Source organism: Myotis lucifugus, unplaced genomic scaffold (assembly GCF_000147115.1).
Source record: "Myotis lucifugus unplaced genomic scaffold, Myoluc2.0 scaffold_43, whole genome shotgun sequence".
Lineage (NCBI taxonomy): Eukaryota > Metazoa > Chordata > Mammalia > Chiroptera > Vespertilionidae > Myotis > Myotis lucifugus.
Window position 1 is genome coordinate 5,042,111 of NW_005871091.1, and position 27,913 is coordinate 5,070,023.

A 27,913-nucleotide genomic window follows, 5' to 3' on the forward strand; every position below is an offset into this window, starting at 1 on the left:
GGCCAGGCTGTGAATGATCACTGGCATAGGAGTGCAGTGATACAAATGATAGAATTATTTAAATACACCAATCAAGAGGCCACACACAATGACTGGGCTCCTCTGTAATAATACCATCCCATCATCACACCATCATAACAACAATAATAAAACATAGCAACAGTGTCTAGAGGAGGATGGACTTCTGAACTTCCTGTCTTACTGGCTTGTGGGGTTCAAGTATTACACATGGTAAATAACTGGCACACATTATTTGTGCTCCAACCTGTATAGACCTCTGGTTTCACCCATAAATTGGCTACTCTTCTCAGTGAAATAATGTCTTAGAAACATTTTTAATGCCCTAACCGATTTGGCTCAGTGGATAGAGCATCAGCCTGCGGACTGAAGGGTCCCAGGTTCAATTCCAGTCAAGGGCATGTACCTTGGTTGCAGGCACATACCCAGTGGGGGGTGTGCAGGAGGCAGCTGATCGATGTTTCTCTCTCATCGATGTTTCTAACTCTCTATCCCTCTCCCTTCCTCTCTGTAAAAAGCCAATAAACTATATTTTTTAAAAAAAAATTTTAATATACATTATCTTCAAAACAGTCCTTTCAGATCAGCAGTCATGGCAAAGACTGCTATTTGTCCTCTAACATGAATTACTCTCTCTTCCTCAGTCACATAACTCAAAAATGTCAGGCTGCTCAAAATAAACACTGTAACCTGCTAATGTTTCATGAATTTTTGTTATTCAGTTTACCACAAAATGCATGCATATTTCCTTAGGCTTGAGCCTCATATAATTCTTCCCAGATGGATACTTACATTTTTTAAGCTGAATCGTTTTTCCAAGCCATATTAATTCTTTACATCTTTCCTGTCATCACAGGCTTTCGTAACACCTAGCGTCTTTTGAAAATTTAATCAAGATGCTATGTACATCCTCTCACAGCTCATTAAGATGTCAACATAACCATGCTGCTTATCAGCCCCTGTAGCAGATTCCTTTTATTTCATACTAGAGGCCCGTTGCAGGAAGATTCCTGCAAGAATAGAGCTTTGTGAGGCCGGAGCAAAGCAGAGAAGGTCTATTAGCAAAGTCCACCGAGGCAGGCTTCACTCCCGTCTCCGCTGCCTCACTCCCTCCTGGCTCCGCCGTCCCGCTCCCTCCCTTCTCCGCTGTCTCGCTCCCTCCCGTGTCCACTGCCTCAGCTCCGCTCCCGTCTCTGCTGCCTCGGCTCTGTTCCCTTCTCCGCAGCTTCGCTCCCTTCTGCAGCGCTTGGCTTCCTTCTATGCTGTCTTCAGTCTTCGCTCCGCGCCTGTGTATGCAAATTAACCGCCATCTTTGTTGGGTTAATTTGCATATCACTCTGATTAGCTGGTGGGCATAGCGGAGGGATGGTCAATTTGCATGTTTCTCTTTTATTAGTGTAGATTATTCTCAAGGAAGGTTCAGTTGACAGTCTATTTTTATTAAGATTGGGCTGAATTTTTAAGTCAAACTGCAGGATTACACAAAATATTTATAAAAATACATATTTATAAAAATACATATTTATAGAAATCACCTTTATTCTCTTTAAAAAATACAGAAGTAAAAATAAATTTGTCTGACTGAAGTCCCTTCCTTTCTCTCTCCTTCACTAAACCATTGTTTGCTGATAATAATCCCAACATATAAATTGCTTAATTTTTCTTGATCCCAATGAAATCTTAATTCTCTTTATTAAGTGTCATGAATTACCAGACAGCCTGCATGTGAATTAATCTAAGGTCTATTGACTTTCCTATCAGACCTCTGCTCCACACTCTGTCACCACACATATGCACTAATGGGATATATATTTGGATCACTACCTTTCCAACCAGTTCTGTACCTACTCTGAGCTTAGAGAACTTACTTCATTTTTAAAAAATTTTCTGTTACCACATTCTTATTCAGCATCTCTTAAATATCAGAATTGTGGCAAACCAAGGTCAAACCTGCCTACAAAAAGTCCCTAAATAGACACATACAGAAAAGTCCTAAATCCCTTTAATGGATAATATATATCACAAGCTCAGAAAAAGTTATCAATATATAAGGTGTACAATGATTTTCAAAAATCAGAGTCAAAAATTAGAGCTAAGTGACTTGCTGAGTGACAAAATTATTAATTTACATAACAGTATAGTGTTTCTCTTTTAAGTGTTTCTCCTTTGTTTCAGATTCCCCAGATGGGCAAACAATGTCATGACTTGGAGGTGGGCAAAAGTTTCTTAAGACAGAAAATAATAACTATGAGTAAAATACTGGGAAATTAGATTGCTTCAAAATTAAAAATCCATGCTCATTAAAAGGCATCATTATAAAAATGAATAGGTAAGCCACAGACCAGAAAGAAAATAAGTGTGCAAAATACCTGTTTTACAAAGGATCAATATCCAAGATAAATAAAGAACTCCTCCAACTTAATAATAAAAAGACAAATCCAATAAAATATGGGCAAAAGATCTGAAGAGACACTTTACAGAGGGAGATAAACAAATGGCCAATGTGCACACACAAAAAAAGTACTCAACATCATTAATCATCAGGAAAATGCAAATCAAAAAACCATAAAAATCACAATTACCCATTGAAAATGGACAAAATTAAAATGTTTGACCACCTTCCCCCACTACTCTCTTGGAGTCTTTCACAAGTGTAAAACTCAATTGTAATCAATTTGTGATGTGAGGTAGATTTTAATGAAATGGTGTTGGGCCTTAAAGGAGTAAACAAAAAATACATTCAAACAAAAAATACACCCATTCCACATATTTGGCTCCTGCAGCCTTTACCCTCAGCAAGGAAGAGTGACTAATCTAAAAAGTCAGAATTTGGTATTAATTTGGCCACATTTTATTAGAATGTGAGATCACTGAGTTAAGCCAGCCAATGTTCTTGTCAGCTTCTTACCTCCTTTTAGGTAAGGAGACCTACCAGGTCTTGACTTTCTCAGGGCTACCAATAATAGGCTGTTACACTGGTCAAAAGGTCTCATTTATGCTACGTGTTGGGTAAGGAGTCTAACAATCTGCTTTGCAAATCTCGTCAAGTCTCTGGGCAGCAAGGTAGATTCAGGGTGGGAGTTTCAGGCTTAAGCTATGTTCTCCAGTATAGCTTTCTCCTAAGATCCTTGAACTGAAGGTTTTAGGAAACTTGCATAGATTTTTAAAGTTTGTACCAAAGTCCCATTTGGACAGTAATTATTTAGTTCACACTCTATCAGTCAAAACACCTGATGAGTTCTGAATGGGTAACTCAAGAAAACTATATTTTTTAAATCATAAAAATAATGTAATACTTCATTGGTGCTAAATAACTTATTTTAATAGCTTTGTCTTTAACACAGTGTATAACAAGATTCCTGCCATTTCAACTACAGTCAAACCCAAACTTTAAAACTAAGTCAACAATTAATTAGTAACGTTAATTTTGAAAAGTACAAGAGTATCAAATGTAACAAAGAACTCATATTTTTAATGCCTTTTGTCACAATATTAAAAATAAACTTCTTAGTATACAAAAGCTATCAAAGGTCCTACCCCACACCCCAGAAACCTTTTTTTAGCAAGTAAAAGTATAGTCCCTGCTGGTGTTTGTATTTGTTTAAAATGTTTTTAAACTTTTAATTTGAATGTGATTTGAGTACTTAGCCATCCAAAAATGTTGGATACATACTAATTCTTTGCAGGTAGGCAGGTTCATAGTCTGGATAGAAGAAATGTCAGTCACAGAATTTTAAAGTCATAACTGGACTTTTAAACTATAAAATAAAGCAAGAAAATCTAGAAGGAACCAGACATAATGTCATCAGTTTTCACTCAAGTGGACTACCATATGAGATTTTAGTTTCTGTTTCTTGGTTAGCTGGTTACTGCCCAAGGCACAAGGACAATTCTCATAAGAGCTGAGCATTTTCGCATAAGGGTAATTATTTTTAATTTAAAATAAAATTAATAATATATGTACATACATATTAAAATACAACATAAACACATACAAACTAGTCAGAAACATTTCAACTAGAAAACTAAAAATTTCCCGTTAGAAAAGAGACATAAAAGGAAAATTTTTAAATTAAAATAATACTTTTTGTTGAATCATTAAGATATTACCATCAGTGTATTCAAACTAACTCAGATCAGAAAGAATATGTGAAATGCTGAGAATAATTTCTCCTATAGTAAAAAAACAAATGAGTTTTAAGGAGAGAAAAAAAATATTAGCTTCTCAACTGAAACTTACAAAGCAAAATATAGGATTAATAATTTATTAAAAATCATACCCCTGATTTTCTTTTGAGAAGAAAGCAACGGTATAAACAGGGCATGAAATAGACTTCGAAACTCATGCTAATACTCTGTTCTCACTGAAAAAAACTACTAGAAAAAAACTAATAAAATTTCAGATATTTCCATTTAAGGTGGGCGAAATATACAATGTTTATATCTGAGATATAAACTAGTAATTTACTTTCTTTGCAATATAAAGTGATTTAGGTAAAGTTTACTTTTCCCAGTGTTCAAAATAAAACAGGAATTGTTTTCCATATCTAGAAATTATAATGGTAATGTGAAATAGAAGTTTAATTTTGCTAAACTAAAGCTCAAATGGATTTTAAAATATCTAAAGAAAACAAAAAGGATTTAATTGTTGTAATTTTGCAATGATAATAGGTTCACTTTCTCTAACACTGAAAAATCTAGCCTGCTTTTATCAATATAAAACTATAAAATAACCACAATATTTTTATATAATTTAGAAGAACAATTTCACATGATACACTCATAACACTGGAGAATTACAATCCAGAAAGGGATCGTCTCCCTGAAATAGAAAGAAGTTCTTTCTTTTTGTCACCTCCATTCCTTATGTATAATCTTTATTTCACATCATTTACAATAGAAATATTTATCACAATCTGATAGATAAGAAATTTTTTTGCCTTCTAAAGCTCATCAAGTAAATTTACTCAGTCTTCTTAGTGCCCTTCTTTTTAACTTTATCTGAAATAGCAGCTGTAGACTTTGTGGTCGATGTGCTTATTTCACTTTTCTTTTCACATGGTAAGAACTGCTGCTGCCAGCCAAACAATATTCGACTTACTGTAGCCTCAAAAGGAGCAAAAGGCACAATAGTAGTCTCTGTAGTCATCATGATTATCTGGAAAAAAAGTTTAATTTCAAATTTAAATACAAATGTTTATTCTCAAACTAAAAGGGATAAGTAATAAAAAAAATAGAGAAAAAATTCAAAATGTGTTCTTTTTTTATTGAGATGTAATCAACATATAACATGCTAGTTTCAGGTATACAACATATGATTCCATATAGGTACATACTGGAAATGATAACAATTAGTCGAGTGAACATCCATTATCATAGTTACAAAAAAATTCTTTCTTGTGATGAAAATTTTTAAGATCTACTCTCTTAGCAACTTTCAAATATGCAATATAGTTTTATTAACTATAGTCACCATGCCCAATAACTTACTTTATAACTCGAAGTTTGTACCTTTTGACCCCCTTCACCTATTTGGCCCACCACTACACCCTGCCTCTGGCAACCACTAATCTCTCTTCTCTGAATCTATGAATTTGGTGTGTTTTCTTAGTTTTAGATTCTATATGTAAATGAGATTAAACTATATTTGTCTTTCTCTGTCTTATTTCACCTAGCATAATGCCCTCAAGGTCCATGCATGTTGTCACAAATGGCAAGATTTCATTCCTTTTTATGGTTGAATATTTCATTGTATACATATTCATCATATAGCCTTCATTCATCTTTTGATGGCCACTTAGGTTGTTGTCAGATCTTGGCTATTGTAAACAATGCTGCAATGAACATGGGGTTGGCATATACTTTTTTGTTGTTGTTGTTAAAATATATTTTTATTGATTTCAGAGAAGAAGGGAGAGGGAAAGAGAAACAGAAACATCAACGATGAGAGAAAATCATTGATCAGCTGTCTCTTACATGCCCTCTACTGGGATCCAGCCTGAAACCTGGGCATGTGCCCTGACCGGGAATCAAACCGTCCTGACCTCCTGGCATTTTTGACTTAGCATTTTCGTTTTCTTCTGATAAATACCAGAAGTAAAATGTTAAATCATATAAAAGTTTTATTTTTAATTTTCTGAGGAACTTCCACACTGTTATCCATAGTAACTATACCAATTTACATTCCCACCAACAGTGAACAAGGTTCCCTTTTCTCCATATCCTCACCAAGACTTGTTATTTCTTGTCTTTTTTATAATAGCCATTCTAACAGGTGTGGGGTGAGATCTCCTTGTGATTTTGATTTGCATTTCCCTGGTATGATGTTGAGCATCTTTTCATGTACCTGTCGGCCATGTGTATGTCTTCTTTGTAAAGAAAAAAATCTATTTAGGTCCTTTGCCTAGCAAACAGCAACAGCTGGAATGCTAAAGAGCGGAGCAGAGACTTCAGCAGACAGGTTGAAGGTCCAGGCTGGGCAAGGTGAAACTGCCCAGAGATGCACTTCAGGTTTACATTGAGACCCCAAAACGGTCACATTCCAGAAGGCAAATCTGAATAGAACAACACTAACAAGGACTAAACGTAGCCATCAAGAGGATTTAAATAATCTGTTTGTGCCTTACACCTGGCTGCTAGAAAAATGTTGAATGTAGTCCCTGCCTTCAAGGACCTTACAAACTAGTCAGAGACAAGCAAGTAAATCAGTAATTATAGAGAGAAGTGCAGTAACAGAGGTTTGTCCAGAAACATTTAAGTACAAGATATAGATTTGGAAGTCATTACCATACAAGTAGAAGGTAAAGACATGAATATGAATGTGCTCACCTGGGGAGAATTCAGTAAAAAAAAATCCAATCCAAGTTTATTGGGTAATATCTAAGAAAAATTTCCTTATATTAAACTATTCTTCGGATTAAATACTTACAGTAAGAGCTAGCAAAATTATTGACTTCATGGACTACAAATAAAAGATAAAGAATACAGGTCTAGCCAGTTTGGCTCAGTGGATATAGTATCGGCTGTGGACTGAAGAGTCCTGGGTTCAATTCCGGTCAAGGGTACAGACCTTGGTTGCAGGCTTGATCCCCGGCCGTGGTCGAGGAGTGTGTGGGAGGCAACCAATCAATAAGTCTCACATTGATGTTTTTCTCTCTCTGTCTATCCTGCTCCCTTCCTGTCTCTCTAAAAATCAATGGAAAAATATCCTCAGGTAAGGATTAACAAAAAAATATAAAAGAATTCAGATAAAAAACATTTGCCTACTGTCAGAAAAACAGCATTTTTTTAAAAAAACAATATACACAAGAGAAGAGGGCCAGGATCTAAAGTATTTCCTGAGAACGTGAACTATAGCAAGTATTTTTCAAATCGAGTGTTTTAATAGAAGCTCTACTCCCAGTAGAGTCATCACTCAGCCAAGAAGTATTGCCAACATCAGGAGTTATTGCTGAAATAGACTCAGGAGGTTCAAGGACGGGCTTCTGTGAATTTAGACTCTTATTAGGCCTTGATTCAGCAAGGTGATACAAATATAATAGTGAAAAATGGAATGACCCCTTACTCTTTTACAAATAAAATATAAAACAATCTTCTTATTTAGCAAACTATTAAAAGAAAAGGCCTATTACCTAAATTGAATAACATTTGACTTCAAGTGACAGCCTTATAATACTTATATATGGAAATGTAAAAGACTTAGAATATACAAAGAAACCCTGAAAAAGAACAAAGTTGGGAGTACTTATATCACTTAAGGTCAAGACTTAGTATAGTTATAGTTGTTAAGAAAGTTTGGTATTGGCTAAGGATAGACATATAAAGCAATGGAACAGCACAGAGTCCAGAAAGAGACCCACACCAGTTGTAAGAACAATTGACTTTCAACAAAGGTGCCAAGATAATTCAATGAGAGAAAGGATAGTCTTTTCAACCAATAGTGCTAAAACAACTTTATATTCATATGAAAAAAATAACTTAACCCTTACCTCCTGCCAATTATAAAACTTAATTTGAGATGGCACACAATGCAATATACAGATCGTGTATCATAGAAATGTATACTTGAAACCCTATATGATCCTATTAATAAATGTCACCCAATAAATAAAAATATTTTTAAAGAAATGGATCATAAACCTAAATGTAAAAACAAAAACAATAAAACTGTAAGAAAAAAATGCAGGTGAAAAATCTTTACAACCTTGAGATATGGTAGAATTTTTTAGCTAGGACACAAGAAAGCAGAACCATAAAAGGAAAATGATAAACTGAACTTCATCAAAATTAAAAACTTCAGCTCTTCTAATGACAATTCTAAGGAAATAAAAAAAGAAAGCCACAAACTGGGAGAAAAATAATGGCTATATATATATGTACCTCACAAAGGTCTGGTATCCTGAATATATAGAAAACTATTACAACTCAATAATAAGATAATCCAATTTTTTTAAGTGGGCAAAAGATTTGAACAGACACTGCCCCAAAGATGATAGATAAATGGTCAGTATGCACATGAAAAGATGCTCAACATCATTAGTCATCAGGAAAATGTAAATCAAAATAACAATGAGCTGCCACATACCCACTAAGATGACTTTAATGAAAAAGACAAGCATTGGCAAAGATGTGGTGAATTAGAACTCTCATATATTGCTGGTAGAAATGTAAAATGATAAAGCCACTTTGGTTAATTCCTCAAAGTTCCTCAAAAGATTAAACATAGAATTACTATATGATCTAGTAACTCCATTCCTATAGGATATACCCAAGAGAAATGTAACACATGTCCACATAAAAACTTGAACATGAATGTTCATAGCTCATTTTTATATTGGCCAAAAAGCAAAAGAACCCAAATAGCTATCAAGTGATGGATAAATAAAATGTATTATAATAAACCCTTGATTTTGCAGATCTCAATTTAACAGACTTCAGATTTAACAGACAAAATTTCTGGTCCAAATGTCATAGGTGAAAATGCTTTTAACCAAGATTTGCTTATAATTAAATTAATAGGTTATTTTTTGTTATTAATTCACTGTTATTTTTTAAAATATATTTTTATTGGTTTCAGAGAGGAAGGGAGAGGGAGAAATAGAAGCATCAATAATGAGAGAGAATCACTGATTGGCTGCCTCCTGTATGCCCCACCCTGGGAATTGAGCCTGCAACACAGGCACATCCCCTGACCAGGAATCAAACTGTGACCTCCTGGTTCATAGATTGACACTCAACCACTAAGCCACACTGGCCAGGTGATTCACTGTTATTTTTAACAAATTTTAGCGTATAGGCCATATGTTTGAAAAAAACACTGTAGTAATTTCACCGACATCAATATTACATATCTACAACCATAGTCTACATATTTAAATCCAAGAGTCACCTCTGGTAAACAATGTTTGATAAATGATTAGCATATGATCACACCACATCACGCATACTATAATTGGTTCTGTTGTTGCGTGGCATGACTTTCTGCAGCAGTTTTAACTCGTGCCTGCAGGCTAATGTCCCCATGTACGCTAAGCCAAGCCCCAGCTGTGTTACTCACAGTGACTTGTGAATACATGCATTTACTAGACCTATTCGGTATAAATTTAAAATTATTGTAATACAAACAGAAAACTTTTCTGTGAAATGAAACTTTTCATACATACTTAATTTTAATTACACAAACATGTCTACATAAGTAAAAACAGGTAAACTAACTTTTCAATTTTTTAACATATGCATTTGTTATTATATAACGGACTTTTTCGGCTTTAAAGGACAACCCCTCACCTGAATCAGTCCATTATATCGAGATTTTACTGTATATCCACAGACTGGAATATCATTTGGCAATAAAAAGGAATAACGTACTGATACATACAACACTGATGAACCTCAAAATCCTTATGTTAAGGGAAAAAAATCAGTCACAAGACCACATATTATAGTATCCCATTTACATAAAATATCCGAATAGGTAAATTTATAAACAGAAAGTAGATTAGTAGTTGCCGACAGCTGGGGGATTAAAGGAAAATATGAAGTGACTGCTAATGAGTATGAGGTTTCTTTTGGGGGTGATGAAAATGTTCTAATATCGATTGTGGTGATGGCTGTACAACTCTGTGACTATACTAAAAACCACTGAATTGTATACTTTAAATGGATTAATTGTATGGTATGTAAAATATATCTCAGTAGAGCTGTTACAAAGAAATACATACAGCCCCAAATTTGAGGACTGGAAGAGGAAGGCACATGTAAAGAGATGTTGCTTCAGATATCAAGTAATGCATTACTTGAATTACCACCACAGATAACCTCCATTGCAGAGACCACTGAAGCAGGAATAAATGATCTATATAGTGGCTTGGTTCTTTCTAAGACATAAATGTATGTAACATATACTGTTTCCTTTTAAGAATCCTGTACATAAGTTTTAGCCAAAAATATCTAGGCTGAGAAACAGCTGTAAAATTTTTCTAGGCCTAAATAGTGAACTTATTTCAAAATCAATTGCCTAGCTTTGAATAGGAAACAATCCTATATAATAAAAGGCTAATATGCAAATCGACCGAACAGCGGAACGACAGGTCGCTGTGACATGCACTGACCACCAGGAGGCAGATGCTCAATGCAGGACCTGCCCCCTAGTGGTCAGTGTGCTCCCACAGGGGGAGTGTCACTCAGCCAGAAGCCGGACTCATGGCTGGCAAACGCAGCGGCGGTGGTAGGAGCCTCCCCTGCCTCTGCAGCAGTTGGACATCCCCCGAGGGCTCCCAGACTGCGAGAGGGTGCAGGCCAGGCTGAGGGGACCCCCCCAACACCCCTCCCCGAGTGCATGAATTTCGTGCACCAGGCCTCTAGTATCTAATAATGGTAAGAATACCAATAATCAGAATTAGCCTCACGATATAGCTACAAATAGAATTCATAGGATGTGTCAGACGCAGTAATAGAATGGCATATGTCATCTCCAATCCTCTCAACAATGATAGAATGAAAATGAGGAAATCAGGATTTAGAGACATTAAGTGACTTGCCTATTCAGGGATTAGAGAGTAAAGTTAGGTGTGAACTTAAGACAATCTGTCTCAAAAAACTGTGATCTTATACTATCTCCTATCTTCAAGAATGAATAAAGCTTTGAACCAGACAATAATAATAAAAGAGATTGACCACAAATGTCCTAATATAAAATTTCTAAATTTTAAAGTTCAAAAGAACCTCAGAGAACATCTACCCAAGTACCTCATTTTCCAAATGAGATGACACTGTCTCTGCAGTCTCTGATCAGCCTTGGCTATTTTCACTACTCTCTGGCCTCCAATATACTCTGAGGCTATCTGCAAGTCTTTCCTGGTAGCCTCAGCATAAATCAAATGAGAAATCAGGAGAGATAAGTTTCAGAAAGTCATGGATTTGCTGAATAAATTCCCCAAAGTTCATCATTTTAGACTGTAATAACAATAAAAAATAAATGTTCCTGTTACTTGCCTCATATGCAGAATTCTGATTACACAGAATCTGTAATACTGATTTATTGCTACTTTGAACTCTTACCTTTGTGACCACAAGAAACATAGTGTAGAGGAACACAAGATCATGCCTTGATATTTGCAGGTGCTCGGTGTGCTGGAATGTGAAGATAATTGACCCCAGCAGGGTTACCTTGGCAGGGCTGAAAATAAAACACACTTTAAGTCAGTAAGTCATTAACTAAATATAGACCTATGTCTATATTTCTCAAAGAGTACCCTACAAAATACTAATTTAACGAGTTACTAATAGATATAACACAAAATGAGCTCTGTGAAATGCTAAGTTATATAAACCGGAATCGAACCTGGGACCCTTCAGTCCGCAGGCCAACGCTCTATCCACTGAGCCAAACCGGTTTCGGCAGAGTACAATTCTTTATGCAATATTTCTGGAACATATTTGACCACATAACACTTTCTCACGAAGGATCTGGAAATCCCATGTTTGTCAGCATAATTTGGGGCAAGTAGATTAGTCCTGAAAAACCTTACGATGCTAAACAGGCTGCTTGGATGGAATGGGGTTAGGAAAAGAAAGCCCCAATTTGTAGAATTTTCTCATTTCCATTGTGTAAATATTCCCATCACAACCAACTTCAGGCTGCTGTGTAAAGGGAAGAGATATACACAATTGGCTCTCATAAAACAGTATGAGCTTGCTCCAGCCCATTACTTAGCTAACTCCAGCACAGAATATTTGCATTAGCTAATATCTTAATAAATTAATGCTGAATAGTTCAAGTCTGTAAGATGTTAATCTACAAATAAGAAGCACTACTTTAATGTATGTTTGCCACACATTTAAAGCATATCTCAGTAACAGATCATTATCTAGCCCTTTATGATGACAACTAGAAAAATATAAATAATAAACTTAGAATGTAAAAGCCCCTATCAGCCATTTTATGAAAAATTAGTTATTAATTTCATTATTACAAGCTAAGAACTGAGTTCAAAGCAGAGTTCGGTTTGGGCAACAGGGGTTTGGACTTTGCTTAACAATGATCCGGCAGCATTCCTGTTTTGGAAAAGTAGTCTCTAAGCTTTTTAATGTGTATCCAGCCCTATTGGTAAAGGAAGTATTTAAGACACTCCCTAAAATATATTTATCAATTAATTTGTAAATTATATACATGTACAACTGTTATTATAAAATGTACACCAAGTTGACATTTTAACAAGTTGAGATAAAAAACAAATGAAAGTAGGTTTGTCTTCATGTCATTTTGCTATTTTTTGTTTCTAAAAATTTGGTGTCTGTACCACAGTGCCTCATCATGGGCATCCTCTAGTGCACACAAATTCCATTCTGGATTGGGTTCTCTTAAGAGCATATATCCAGAAGCAATGAATCTGAGGAAAAATTATTGTAGACAATAAATTGGAGCAGGAAATTGGAAAAGGGCTGGGATTTAGTCAATGAGGGTGGTTAGCAAAGTCAGGAAGCATTTAGGAAATTCTTATAGTAGTTTCCTGTGAAACGAGTAAATAAGCTACCTGCTTCCAAAATACAGTGGTGGAATAGGCCTAGAATAACAGTTACAGGCATTCTCATTCCAAAAGGGAACAAAAAACAGAAGAAAAAAGTGGTCACTGGTCCTACACAAGTTCAAAATCCAGAGGGCAAATTCCATTAGGTTTTGAGGTCTGAGAACAATCTTCTATGTGGCTTGAAGCTGTGTCCTCTGAGTCTGCAGTTCCAACCTCTGCACTCAGGGCTCTGGCCTTTACACCTGTGACTCCAGCCTGTGTGCCTGGCCTCAGACCTCTAGGCTCACATCTCTCACCTTAAAATAATTCATCCTTTTCCTTGAAGGGTAGCACATGTTTGAAGCTGAGCAGTTTTATCAGCTTGTTTCCTGCCTGTAGAATTTTAGGAGTCTGACAGCTTTCTTTTATTTCATCTTATCTCTGTCTCTTTCAGTCCAAGCTGGCAATGTTTCTGCTGAAATAACATTTTCAAAGACCTTATGGGTCTCCTGTGTATGACACAGGAATCCATGCCATTAGTCAAAATGGTCCTTCACAAATCCCATCTCTGGTCCTGGTTTCTGTTGTGATAGCTCAATGGATCCATGTGTCCCATGCCTAATCTCTTTTAACACTAGCAAAAATTGTCCAGCAACACCCTTGACTTTCTCTCCACAGCAGGCTTTCCTAAGAACAAGTCTATTAATTTTATCATCTTTTCCAGTCTGGATTGGCTGAGAATTTCCTAAATCATCAAGTCTTGGTTTCTTTATTTAGCAGTCATTCCCTCAAGTCAAATCTTTCCTCTCACACTTCATTATAAGCAGCAAGGAAAACCTAGTCCAGAACTTCAACAATTTGCTTCTACATGCCCTCAGCTAACCAACCAAGTTCATTGCTTACATGTTATGCTTTCCACAATTCAGCTGTTTTCTGCCACTATATATGGTAACTGTATCATCTCTCCAGTTTCTAATATCATGTTCCCCATTTCCTTCAGAGCCCTCACCAGCACCTCTAACATTCATATTTCTACCAACATTCTGTTTATGACAATATATGTATTCTCTAAGACCAAATAGATTTTCTCTGTTATGCAAAAGTATTTGGTAATATATATATGAAAACTTAAGTATATGCACACAATCACAAAATATCATAATGGACAAAAATATCATAATTGCCCGACAAATTGTCAATTATTTCATTCATCTAATATTTATTGTCTACTATATGGTAGATGCTTGGGATACAAAAGAAAAAAAAAATCCCTGTCCTTGGCATCTTGTATTCTTTGAAGGAAGTGGGGTGGGGAGGTGAAGCCAAGGGGAGAGAAGAATAAACACAATAAGTAAATGATAGAATATGATAAATGCTGTGTGAAAAAAAAGAATAATAGAGGGATATGCTCCCATTTTAAGCAGGGTAGTCCTCACTGAGGTGAGCTTTGAGAAAATACTTTGAACAAAGTAGATAGGGAGGTAGCAACCTGAGAAAAAAATTCTAGGCAAAGAGAAAAGCTAGTGTAAACCAGACCACAGCAGGCTTTTTCAAGAACAGAGTGTAGTGAACAAGGGAGAGAAGAATAAGAGATGAAGTCAAAGCAAACTGGGTGTGGGGGACAGACAGATCTTAGAGGGCCTTATAGGCCATTTCAGGGGTCACTGCAAGGTTTTGAACAGAGGAGAAACATAATTTGATTTTGGTTTTAAAGCCTCAAGAAATGGCTTATGAAAGTATTTCAAGGCATGCACTCAAAATGAGAAAAATTTCCCCTTAATTACACTAATGCCTTATTTATAACTTATCATCATCCAAAACCTTCTTTGTTCTATTTCTGAACTGCCTCAATTCAAGCTTTAAGGAATACTTTCCAAGTTAAATATCCTGGAATTTGTTGGTTCTCAAACATACCTCACCACCCATACTGCTTCTCCACCTTCATTTATAATCCATTCTAATGAGCTTATTTTCACACGAAGTCTTTCCTTGCCTTGCTTATTATGGCCACTATTCCCTAAACCTTTTCCTTCCTGAATTGTGGGAACGGAAACTGTACTTCTCTGTTTCATTTTCAGGTACATTAGGGATACATTTTTGACTTATTTAAAACTGAGTCAGTGTCATTAAAGAATATCTAACAATTAGATTTTCTTAAGTGGACACAAAAGGTAGTATGCGTCCAACAAGTATACAATAGGTTATTTCCTCTAATCTTTTTCTTATTGTTATGTACAATTAAACTTGACTTTCATTTTTAAAGCAACTAACAGGGCTTTATGACAACGCTTTGATTTGTTCTCTTAAATTTGACATTTTACTAACAGAACTATGTAAATTTGAAATCTGGGTGATTTCATTAATGAAAATACCAAGAGCCTGCAACTGATTCATTTCCATTTAGAGAAGTCTGTGCCTATGCAATTCTCTCTCCATAAATTCATACTCCTCTCACAATTCTATAACAATCTAGAAATTTTTGTTTTATTTTATTTCCTAAAGAAAGGAACCCACAAATAAATGAATCAATATATATTTTTAAAACTACATTTGAGAGAGCAGTCTTTTTGAAAGAATAAAGTTTGCTGGTTTTCTTCCCATTATCATCACTATTTTTTTCACGTATATTTCATCCATATCTAGAATCCATAAAATGTTTTTAAAAATAAATTTGGTGGGATCTAAGATTAAAAAGCCAGATTCTCAGTATAGTTTATACCAACTCACTAGGACATCTTCATCCATTCATCAGCTTGTGGTTTCCAATCTCCTTTTACCAATAGCTCAAAATTTGTGATAATGCTACCACCTGCACCTAAAAATAAGAAAATAAAACAAGAATATTTAGCCAAATTTTCTAAAGAAATATTTAAAACAAAGCCATAATTTTACTTCCTGACCTAAAATCCCGAGAGGATGAAAAAAGTTGCCTTCCCCTTTGGGGAAGAAAAAAGTTAATGGTACTGACACTATTGCAGTTCTTCTTCCCTTTCAGCATATGGCAACTGTCTATTGTCTAATAATTAAATTAAAATTGGGTCCTTATGCACAGAGATGTGGCTAGAGGTTTGTTTCAGACCTGAAAAATAAAATCCTCTGTTTTACTATTTCCTTCCCTGATATTAGTTTTAGGTGAAATACACTATAATAGGAGATTGGAGAAATTTGTTCAATTCCTACATACAAAAGAACTCAACAATAAAGGTAAATAATGCAAAGTAAACATGAACCCATAATCAATCATATTTCCCATTTCCAGTTATTCAGAATTTTAAAAAACACACAATTTTTTTTACATGCAGCACATAATTTCTTATGTAAACTTGGTTTATGTATGATGGCACTACACCTTAATTAATTATGAATCCCTCCAGTTCTGGGGCTGCTAATGAAACCAATCATAAAAATTTTATATTGTAAGACAGTTGGGCTCAAAATAATGGCTGATGGCTATACTAGTGAAAAGTGCTAGTTTTGAATTAACTTTAGTAGCCAACAGGAGCAAGGCTTCCATCCTCCAAAAAGACATTATTAAAGTACTAGTATATGGTCCCCATTAATATAACTAGAGAACTGTTCAGTAGTTGTAGTACACCAATAACAACATTTATGAACATATACTGTTAATATTACCTCGGGCCCATCCAATAGCTATCATGATTATCCAGCCATTTTTGTAATGGCTATTAGCATGTGTGACTCCACCTACTATTTTCCAAGTTCTGGTCACTTCCTTCATTCCTGCAGCCAAGAGTTGAACAGGTAGGAAAGAATAGCCCTGGGAAACTAGGTCACATGGGCAAAAAAAAACAATATACCTGAAATTAAAATTTAAATATTTTTATAAATGGAATCAGAACAGAAATAACAATACAGCTTGTCAGCAATAACAATTTGGCAAAACACAACAAACATAAATATAAATTCCATATAAACATGGAATTTTACTTCAAGAAGACTACAGATTGAGTAGAATAATTTTTTTTTAAATCCCATGAAATACATATAATAATCTGCCGAAAAGCCATGGTCTGAGGGAAATTTCATCTTGTTTAAACTTCTGAATACTCTATATATGGAAAAATTATTTACTGAGTTCCTAATTTGTGCCTATACTCTTCTAGAAGCTAAGTACTAAATCCACTAAAAAAAATAAAGCAAATTTATAATCACTTTAGGGTAAGGGCTCCTCTAGGTAGAGTGCCTTTTTCTCTAGAAAAGCTGAGCAAGGACTGCATTTCAACGCCCTAACATCTTCACCTGTGCCCCTTTGTACAGTACATAAACTGCATCCTATACAAAGAAAGGTCATAGCTCTCAAGGAGACAGATTTGTATTAAGGAAAAACATGTTTTCATAGAGCTGAAAGAATATGAAGCTTGTTCTTCAATTCAGTTGAGTAAGATTAAGTTTTAACCAATTAAATTGTGATACTAGTTTAAGATAATTCACTCCTCCTCAGGTGAATTATTTTTTGAAGCTTCATTTGTTCTAAGCATTTGTTCAAACAGTTTAGCAGTAGTGTTAAATTGGAAAACACTCTACATTTCTCCCCCCATTCCTAAAAATACTCTCTAGCTGACAATTTTGTGCTTAAAGCAGAACGTATCTTCTTTCTAACAGAGTGGTATGGAATACACTGTATGAAAGAAGTATTATATTTCTTAAAAAAGAAGTTGACAATCTTATTGCAATTCATGATTCATAAAGTAAGAATTCCCAAAACTATGCATGGAATATGAAATCCATTTGCCAAAATACTGCTTCAGAGACCCTATACAAGATGCTATGGTTTGTTCAGCCTGAGGCATTCTTTCTTCTTTATCTCCACCTATCAATTTCTTCTAATTCTTTAAGGTCCCACACTCAAATACTAGTAGTACCATATACACTGACTCTGGGAGTTTTGCTTTATTCTCAGTTCAAATTAAATTCTAATGGCTCTTAACAAATAAACAATTGGTTCCTATACCTAAACATAGATCCCTCTTAATACATTTTCCTTTATAATACGCAGGGTGGGGCAAATGTAGGTTTACAGTTCGTATAGAAAATAATACAATAATCTATATATATATTAAGCCTAAGCGACTGAATGACCGGTCGACTGGTTCCTATGACGCACTCTGACCACCAGGGGGCAGACACTCAACGCACAGGACTGGGCTCCCTCTTGTCTGGATCAGGCCGAAACTGGCTATTTGGCATCCCCCTAGGGGTCCCGGATTGCGAGAGGGCGCAGGCCAGGCCGAGGGACCCCACCAGTGCACAAATCCGTGCACTGGGCCTCTAGTTATTAAATAATAATACAAGAATAAACTCTGTGTTTTGTGTACTCACAGCTGTAAACCTCCTATTGCTATACCCTGTATAAGGCTGCAATTCTCATTATAACAGACTTTAGATGGCAGGAATAATTAATCTTGTTATCCCCTCACCTAAAACTCAGCACAATGAAAAGTAGTCCTGAATTAAATCACTTATTAGCAGTTAATCTTCAGGCAAAATACAAAATAAGTCAAATCAAAGAGTAAGTTGATAATTAAAAAGTTTGAGAGAAAGGAATAACTACCTGAGATAGTAAAAATCTTTTTGAAAATAACTGGCATGTTTTAAAAATTTTACATGTTCATATAATATTTTGAAAGTCTCTATACACTTCTCTCTTTAAATATAGAACACATTTCTAATAAGTTAGATATTGGGGAGGGGGAATGAGTTATACTTAAATAAGCAATTTTAAAATGTACTTTTAAATAAAATTAAAATATTTTGGTATCCACTGTAGACCAGATTAAGAAAGGGGATTTGGTTTCTAAAGTAAAACATTCAAACAAACAACAAAAACAAAAATACAAATGACCCCACTTTCATTCTCTACACTGAGACTATATCCAACAAATTAGAAACCTATACTATTACAAGAGCAATCTTGGACTTTTTATATTCAACTATGTAACATTATGACATACAATCCAAAATTTGTAATTATTGCTATTTTTAATAAATAAGTCTTTATTCCATTTAATCATGTATCTCTAAAGTATACCTGTAATAAGCTAACATTTAAAACAGAAAATAGTTCTTATTTCAAGTGTTAAGTAGTCACAGGGCAAAAGAACAATTGTTCATTGTGCTCAGTACACTTAGAAGTAAACATATCAGACTAATGGTTCGTTAAACAACCATTCCTGCTCTATAACACAAGTTAGCTTTTTAAAATTTCTTTAACGAAACACTCAACCAATACTCATTAAGCAATCATTATGTCCCTCTTTCTGTAAAAACGATCATTTCACCTTTAACTAAAATTGTCACATCTAAAAAACTTTTAACTTGTAAAGTGCCTATAGAAAAACATATCAGAAAAGAAGAAATGGAACATATTGAATAAGAAATGGAACAAAAGGGCAACTGATTTCTCATCCTTTTTTTTCTCATCCACTTTTAAATCATTTCAATTAATGATGAGGAAAAAATGACCAAGAATAGTGCTAAGCAATAGAAGTTAATCTAAAACAGGATACAAACAGAATGCTAAGCCACTGACAAATGAAAGCTAAACCAATTTAAGTAAAGATTAAAATAGAAATTAGGTTAATACCAACAGCTGAGCAGAGAGAAGCTTCCCATGGTTAGCCACTAAGAACTCTTTTTTCATTCTACTATTAATTCCATTCCTCTATAAAGATAGTATTACTTAGCCCTAACCGGTTTGGCTCAGTGGATAGAGCGTCAGCCTGCGGACTCAAGGGTCCCAGGTTCGATTCCGGTCAAGGGCATGTACCTTGGTTGTGGGCACATCCCCAGTAGGGGGTGTGCGGGAGGCAGCTGATGGATGTTTCTCTCTCATCGATGTTTCTAACTCTCTATCCCTCTCCCTTCCTCTCTGTAAAAAAATCAATAAAATATATTTTAAAAAAGATAGTATTACTTAACCAAGCCAAAACAGAGCTATAAACTAAATACAGTTCATATTAGCACAATAGGACACCTTTGTTTCTGCTCTTATTACTCTAAAAAAATAATAGCCTTATATGATTTGAAAAAGACTATTGCAGAATGACAGACCTATAAAACTATATATTTTCTTGTATTTTTCCTCATAAAAATGCAGTTATGCAAATATACAATATATAATAGATATTTGAAGTTTAAAGGAAACAAACAGGGATACAAAAATCAATACACAGAAAAATTACAACATGTTTATTTCCCCCAGAAACAGTTTCAAAAGGAAAAATCCTATGAAAGTATATACTGTCCTCCCAACAGTTGTTTCCCTTTGCCAGTAGATGGTGCTAAGCTCCAGATGTGAGCACCATGAGCTATTTCACTAAAAAAAGATGACCTTTCCAATAAGTGCATCCACAGAATCCCTTAGTTTAACTTGCTAGTTTCAAGTACATTCCAAACACCACTCTATCTCTCAAATTAAAATCAAATGAACAAAGATTATATGTTCTCAACATCAAAACCTTACAAAATAGCCCTAGCTGGTTTGGCTCAGTGGATAGAGCGTCAGCCTGCGGACTGAAGGGTCCCGGGTTCGATTGCAGTCAAGGGCATGTACCTTGGTTGCGGGTGCATATCCCCAGTAGGGGGTGTGCAGGAGGCAGCTGATCGATGTTTTTCTCTCATCGATGTTTCTAACTCTCTATCCCTCTCCCTTCCTCTCTGTAAAAAATCAATAAAATATATTTTTTTAAAAAATAAAAAAATAAAAACCCTTACAAAATAGTGAAATATAATGCATGTATCATGTTTTATAATTAAGGGTCTGTGAGAACAGAGATAATGCTTGTGTTTCCAGAATCCAAAACAATCTACTACATAAGCACAGATGAAAGGACTAGATACCCTACGTTTTGAATCCTGCCTCCTTGGGCAAGTTATTTAACCCTTTTTGCCTCACCTTAGGCTTAAATGAGAATAAAATAGTACCTATCTTACAGGGTTCTTATGAGGTTTATGAAAGATAATATATGTAAAACACATAAAAAACTGTCTGGGACATAGTAAATATACATCAATGGTTGCTATTGTTGTTTTGTAATGACCAACAAAACTAGAATTGCTAAAATGCTCACCAGCAGAAGAATAAATAAAATATAGATATTAATATAATAAATTATGTAGCAGTGAGAGGGAATGTACTGTAGCTACATTCAAAATATAGATTAATGTCAGTAGCATAATGTTCAGTGAAGAAAACAATCCCAGAGAACTATATACAGTCATGTGTCACTTAACAGTGGGAATATGTTCTGAGAAATGTGTCGTTAGGCAATTCTGTTGTGCGAACATCATAGAGTGCACTTACAGGGGACATCAAAACTAATGGCAAGGTTCTGGGAAGATGGTAGCAGCGGTAGCAGCATAGATTTTGATCTCTTCAACTCTCCACATGAAAACAGACAAGGTATCTAGACAACAAAGCCAAAATCCCATCCACAACACCTAAAACAAACTATGAGACAAGGTACCCTTTCAAATCCCAAAATGCAGAGACAATTCACCAACACCCACAAGACCTTCACTGCTTGACAGGAAAAACAAAACAATAAGGTGGCAACTAATGAACCTAATAACAACTCCAAAATACCTATTATGTAGTCACTGCAAAGCATATCAGGCCAATGAGGAAAACATTGACAGTAGCTGAAATGAGGAGGGATTCTGGCACCTCTAATACTGCGTGAGACAAAAGGTCCATGATAAGAAGGTCTGAAAAGAGGTTGAATCAATTTAGTCACCATGAACTTTCAAAACTGATCCACCCAGACTATATTCTAGAACAAGTCCCACACTGAGAAGAAACTACTGGTGTAAAATCAAAACTGAGTAGAGTAGAACAACAGAAGAAAGAGGAGACCCAGACCAAAATGGGGAAGGAGAAAAGACCTAGGAAATCTCAGAATTCAGGCCAACCTCTTTAGAACACTGGATAAAAGCAACAGAGGCAGAGCTCTACGAAGTCAGAAAAACTTTCCTGAATTCCACCTCGTGCTAAAAGTTAAATAAACCTAATTACCCATAAAAGTGACCAACAGAAAAGGATCAGGGTAAAATCCCATACAAATGTACTATACGAAAAAAAGCAAAATAAATCCCTACAGACAATAAATCCCTACAGAAATCACTCAGGAAAATATGTCCATAAAACATATCAAAACTGCAACCTACTATTTTAAAACAGGCTAAAGACATTATGAAAGTGGTAACAATACATAGAAGAACAACATACATCACAATTAGAAAAACTGAGAACTGAAGGTAAAATACTCATGAAGTAAGAAACAAAATCATTTCACAAATGAAGACTAAACTGGAAGAAAAATAAAAATAAAAATATAACAGTGTCTTCAAAACACAAAATGGGAAAACATTTAAAAAAATTTTTTTTTCAGAATATGTTTTTATTGATTTCAGAGAGGAAGGGAGAGGGAGAGAGAGATAGAAACATCAATGATGAGAATCATTGATCGGCTGCCTCCTGCACGCCTCCTACTGGGGATCAAGTCTGCAACCCGGGCATGTGCCCTTGACTGGAATTGAACCCGGACCCGTCAGTCCACAGGCCGACGCTCTATCCACTGAGTCAAACCCAAACTAGCTGGGGCAACATTTTAAATTTTAAGAAAAAAGGTTCACTAAAGAAAAGCAAAGGAGAGACAATATATCAATAATAGGAGTTCCTGAAGAAAAGGGAAGAGCACAAATACTAAAATAACTTTCTCAATTAAAAAACAAATGTGTAGCTACTAAAAAGACATATCACATACCTAAGAATACTAACCCAGAATAAACATGCTAAGATGTAATTTGTTCAAATTTTTAGACTTTGAATATATGCACCCCTATGTTCACTGCAGCATTATTTACAATAGCCAAGATCTGGAAACAGCCCAAGTAGCCATTAATAGGTGGTGGGTAAAAAAGCTGTGGTACATTTACACATTGGAATACTACTCACCCATTAAAAAAGAGGAAATCTTACCTTTTGCAACAGCATAGATGACCTGGAGTATATTATGCTAAAGGAAATAAGTCAGTCAGAGAAAGAAATACCATATGATTTTATTTACATGTGGATCTAATGAACAAAATAAAAAGCAAAACAGAAACAGACTCATAGATACAGAGAACAGACTTGTAGCTGTCAGAGGGGAGAAGAAAGGGGGATTGGGTGAAAAAAGTGAAGGGATTAAGAAAAAAAAACAAAAAAACCTCATAGACAACAATATGATGATTACCAGAGGGCAAGGGGGCAGGAGAAGATGAGGGTAAAGGGGGAATAAATGGTAATGGAAGGAAATGACTTGGGGTGGTGAATACGATATATAATTTTATTAACTGATGTCACCCCAATAAATTTAATTAAAATATTATTAGACTTTACTGAGGGGGGATCTTTTGGGCACCTAGAAAAAAAAAAGCATGTGACTTATGAGGGAAAGAAAATTAAATGATCATCAGATTTTTTCAAGAAAACAGAGTAACATTTAAAGTATTCAAAGATAGAAAGTGTGGTCCAATGACTTTTATCCAGTAAAATTCACTTTCAAGTACAAAAGACACTAGCTTATGAACAGGTGAGAATTCAGGGACTACTGTTCTTGACGAATTAACTAGAGAATAACCTTTAGACAACCAAAGTTACTAGAGAGACAAAGACATACTAGGTGTACCAGTTAATAATGCAGATTTTTTTCAATAGATGGAGTTACACATATGTTGATATATATGCGATTTGATATGTATGCTATTTTGTTGTATTGACAGCAAGCTTCAAAACTTCATATGTCAAATTTGCTGAAGGTGTTAACATCATAGATATTTTTATGCTTAAAAATGTCGAATTTCGTGCCAAAAAAAAGAGAATTTGCGGGAAGTTTTAATTCATTACTTTATTTTGAAGAAAAGTGCTGCTGAATACTTCGGGAAGCTTATGGTGAAAATGCTCCATCTCAAGACACTTGTGAACGCTGTTTTAAAGGCTTTAAAAGTGATGATTTTGATGTGAAAGACAAAGAACGTCCAGGTCAACCGAAAAAGTTTGAAGACCAACAATTACAAGCATTATTGGATGAAGATGCATGTCAAACTCAAAAACAACTTGCAGAAAGATTAAGCATTGCTCAGCAAAGAATTTCCATTTATTTACAAGCAATGGGAAAGATTTTAAAGGAAGGAAAATGGGTGCCACATCAACTGAATGAAAGACAAATGGAAAACCGAAAAGTCATCAGTAAAATGTTGCTTCAAAGGTACGAAAGAAAATCTTTTTTGCATCGCATTGTGACTGACGATAAAAAGTGGATTTATGCCAAAACCGGTTTGGCTCAGTGGATAGAGCGTCGGCCTGCGGACTGAAAGGTCCCAGGTTCGATTCCGGTCAAGGGCATGTACCTGGGTTGCGGGCACATTCCCAGTAGGAGATGTGCAGGAGGCAGCTGATTGATGTTTCTCTCTCATCGATGTTTCTAACTCTCTCTCTCTCTCTCTCCCTTCCTCTCTGTGAAAAATCAATAAAATATATTAAAAAAAAAAAAAAGAAAACCACTACTTTAAAAAAAAAAAAAAGTGGATTTATTTTGAGAATCCCAAATGCACAAAATCATGGGTTGATCTAGGTCAACCATCAACATCGACTGCAAGGCCAAATAGCTTCGGAAAGAAGACAATGCTCTGCATTTGGTGGAATCAAGAAGGTGTGGTGTATTATGAGCTTCTAAAACCAGGTGAAACCATTAATACTGATCACTACCAACAACAAATAATCAATTTGAACCACGCTTTGATCGTGAAACAACCAGAATGTGCCAGAAGACACGGCAAAGTAATTTTGCTTCATGATGATGCACCATCACACACTTCAAAACCAGTTAAAGACATGTTGAAAGATCTTGCCTGGGAAGTATTAACCCACCCACCGTATTCACCAGACCTTGCTCCTTCAGATTACCACTTGTTCCGATGGATGGCACACGCACTTTCTGAGTGGCACTTCAAAAATGTACAAAGAAGTGGAAAATTGGGTCTCTGAATGGTTTGCCTCAAAACAAGAAAAGTTCTATTGGTACCGTATCCACAAATTACCTGAAGGATGGGGGAAATGTGTAGCTAGCGATGGACATTACTTTGAGTAAAGCACTTTTGATGTTTCTCTTGAAATTATCATGTTTTCTTTGATTACAAAATCCACCATTATTAACCGGTACACCTAGTAAGGATTGGTGATAAGCATTAAATACACAGTTAGCTATGAAACTAAGACTAAATAAGGATTAAGAAGAGTATATAGTATGAAAACGAATTTCGTGCACCGGGCTTCTAGTCCTATATAATAAAAGTGTAATATGCAAATAGTCCGAACAGCCGCAGTGGAACAACCTGGACGACCATCCGGGACAACACTATTACACCCACTGGTGCCAGGCCAGCCAAAGCGGGTGCGATGCGATTGGTCGGGGGCCCAGCCATCGCCCCATGATCATGTCACAGAGGGAGGCCCAGGCCACCGGCCGGCGGGCTATGGCGGGTAGGTGGGGCCTTCCTCTGCAGGGGAAGCCTGGGTCCCGGGTACCAGAGGGAAGCCGGTGCCGGCAACGGGGGGCGGGGGGAAGGAAGGCCTACTCTTGCACAAATTTTGTGCATCAGGCCTCTAGTTAATAAAATAAAGTCCCTGCTCTGGTAGGCTATTATTCTAGTGGAGTAAGACAAACCAACATGAAAAGAAATGAACAGATAATATGTCAGGTAATAATCAGTCTAAGAAGAAAAATAAAGGATGATGTGATAGTCATGAAAGAGGAGGTGCTATTTCATTCTGTCTGAAAAAAAAAGAAAATACGAAGCTTCTGGGGAATATTAGCAAGAGAGAAGACAGCACGCACAAAGGCATATTTTTCTTCACTTCAAAACTAAATTCAAAACAAATCAATGTTAAATCAGATAAGGCTCCCAAAAATCCAACAGAGTATGACTTTGGTATAGTTGGTCGCATTCTTGATTTTCTCCTGTGGTATGTCTATGTGTATGGGATACGTTCATAAGATAAACTATTTGGAGCCAAATATTTGATGGTCTTTCATATTTGAAATGCTTCCACTAAAGATACATTAAGACAATGGTAATAATACTGCCTCTGGGAGAGAATAAGAGAGAAGAAGGGTAAGAAAGAAACACACTTTGCACATAAAACCTTTGGGATTATTTGAGTTCCTTCCTTTGCATATGCATTAACTTTTCAATAACATAAAATATTTTTAAAGAAAAAAATTCCATTTACGAATAATTTACAAAACAAGGTTTTAAATAACTAATAGTCACCAAAAGGCAACTTACCAGATTGAAGATGCCAGTAATATATTAGTGGTGTTTGTAAGAAACCTCAATGGAGGCTCTGCAAGCAGTAAACAGGATAAAATTCCTCCACCAAAACAGTGGAGCATAGCAGTAAACCAACTTGAAATAGGATTCTTCCATGCCACTGCCACTGCTCCTGAAATGGTAAAGTAAAAATGATATGAGTTGTATATTAAATAACTCCCAAAATACCAGTAGCACTAAAGAAACAGCAACTTTTTAATTTCATAATTTTCAAAATGTATCACTACTCATGGGTGTGACAATCACAATCATCATGAATATCTTTTGTTCTTTAAATTAAGACTAAAAACATTTGTTAAGACATGGGTGGTTTGGGCAACATTAAAATACTCTGTTCAGGGTCTTATCGCCAGTTTCCTAGTAGCATAAACAATATTCACACCTACTATTTCCTTTCATTCCCAACCCTACTGTAAGTACTCCCAGGTGATATGTCAAAAAGATATACAGGCAGTCCTCGAGCTACATCGGACTCGACGTATGTCGTTTCATGGTTACGTCGCCATCTCCCATTTATTTATTAAAAAAAAAAGTTCCATCATTTTGACGTATGTACACATGTGCTTTATGTTTCTTATTATTTATTTACCACAAGTAAAGGTCAGGAATTGTTATCTTTTTTTAAAATTTATTTTACTGTTCACTTTATTACTGCTGTGTAAGTGCTCCATGTGAGTGACGTAGGTGCTTATGTAGGTGGGTTCCAACTTACGGCAAAAATCACATTACGTCGTGCCGTAGGAACGGATCTCCGATGTAACCTGAGGACCTACTGTATTAAGAAAAATGTATAATCTTAAGTACTTTAAAAAAAATGAAAGTTGAAATAAACTAAGCTTTCAACATGACAGGCTAGAAATAGAATAAAATAAACCCAAAGGCAAAAAGCTGATGAGGAACAGATATTTACATCATCACAAAATGTCTCTGAATGCTGCAACTAGGACTTCCAGCACTATCTTCTATAATAATAAAAGGGTAATATGCTAATTAGACTAGACGTCCTTCCATACGTCATTCTGGACGAAGCCAGAGCCGGAACGAAGCCTAGGTCCCAGGTGCCTGCGGGCGGCCGGAGGGAAGCCTGCCCAGGTCCCAGGTGCTAGAGGGAAGCCAGTGCCAGCAGCTGGGGGAAGGAAGGCCTACTCTTGCACGAATTTTGTGCACCAGGCATCTAGTGTTGAGTAAGAGTGGTGAAAGTGAACAACCCTGTCTTGCTCTTGATCTGAAGGGAAACACTTTTGGTTTTCCCCCACTGAGTATGATGTTGACTGTGCATTTGTCTTATATAATAGCCTTTATTATGTTAAGGTATGTTCCTCTCTATTCCCACTTTGCTGAGTTTTTTATCATAAACTAGAGGCCTGATACACAAAATTCGTGCAAGGGGCTCGGGCCCCTCTAGCCGCGGCAGCCGCCTTTGCCTCGGCCCCTGCCCACCGTAGTTTCATCCAGAAGGACATCCAGAAGGACATCCGGTCTAATTAGCATAT

At 35.9% G+C, this 27,913-nt stretch overlaps 1 protein-coding gene across 1 annotated transcript in view; it reads right to left on the bottom strand.

Annotated features, from left to right (window-relative positions):
- Positions 1 to 4,089: 4,089 nt before the first annotated feature.
- The window catches only part of TMEM38B (transmembrane protein 38B), a 36,977-nt gene continuing 13,153 nt past the window's right edge, over positions 4,090 to 27,913 (bottom strand). Inside the window, exons 2-6 of the mRNA XM_023753306.1 lie at positions 26,376 to 26,532; positions 16,659 to 16,843; positions 15,753 to 15,840; positions 11,578 to 11,695; positions 4,090 to 5,176 (exon numbers count right to left, since the gene is read on the bottom strand). Of these exons, the coding sequence (XP_023609074.1) occupies positions 4,982 to 5,176; positions 11,578 to 11,695; positions 15,753 to 15,840; positions 16,659 to 16,843; positions 26,376 to 26,532 (743 nt within the window). The 3' untranslated portion in view covers positions 4,090 to 4,981. The remainder of the gene's footprint in view (positions 5,177 to 11,577; positions 11,696 to 15,752; positions 15,841 to 16,658; positions 16,844 to 26,375; positions 26,533 to 27,913) is intronic.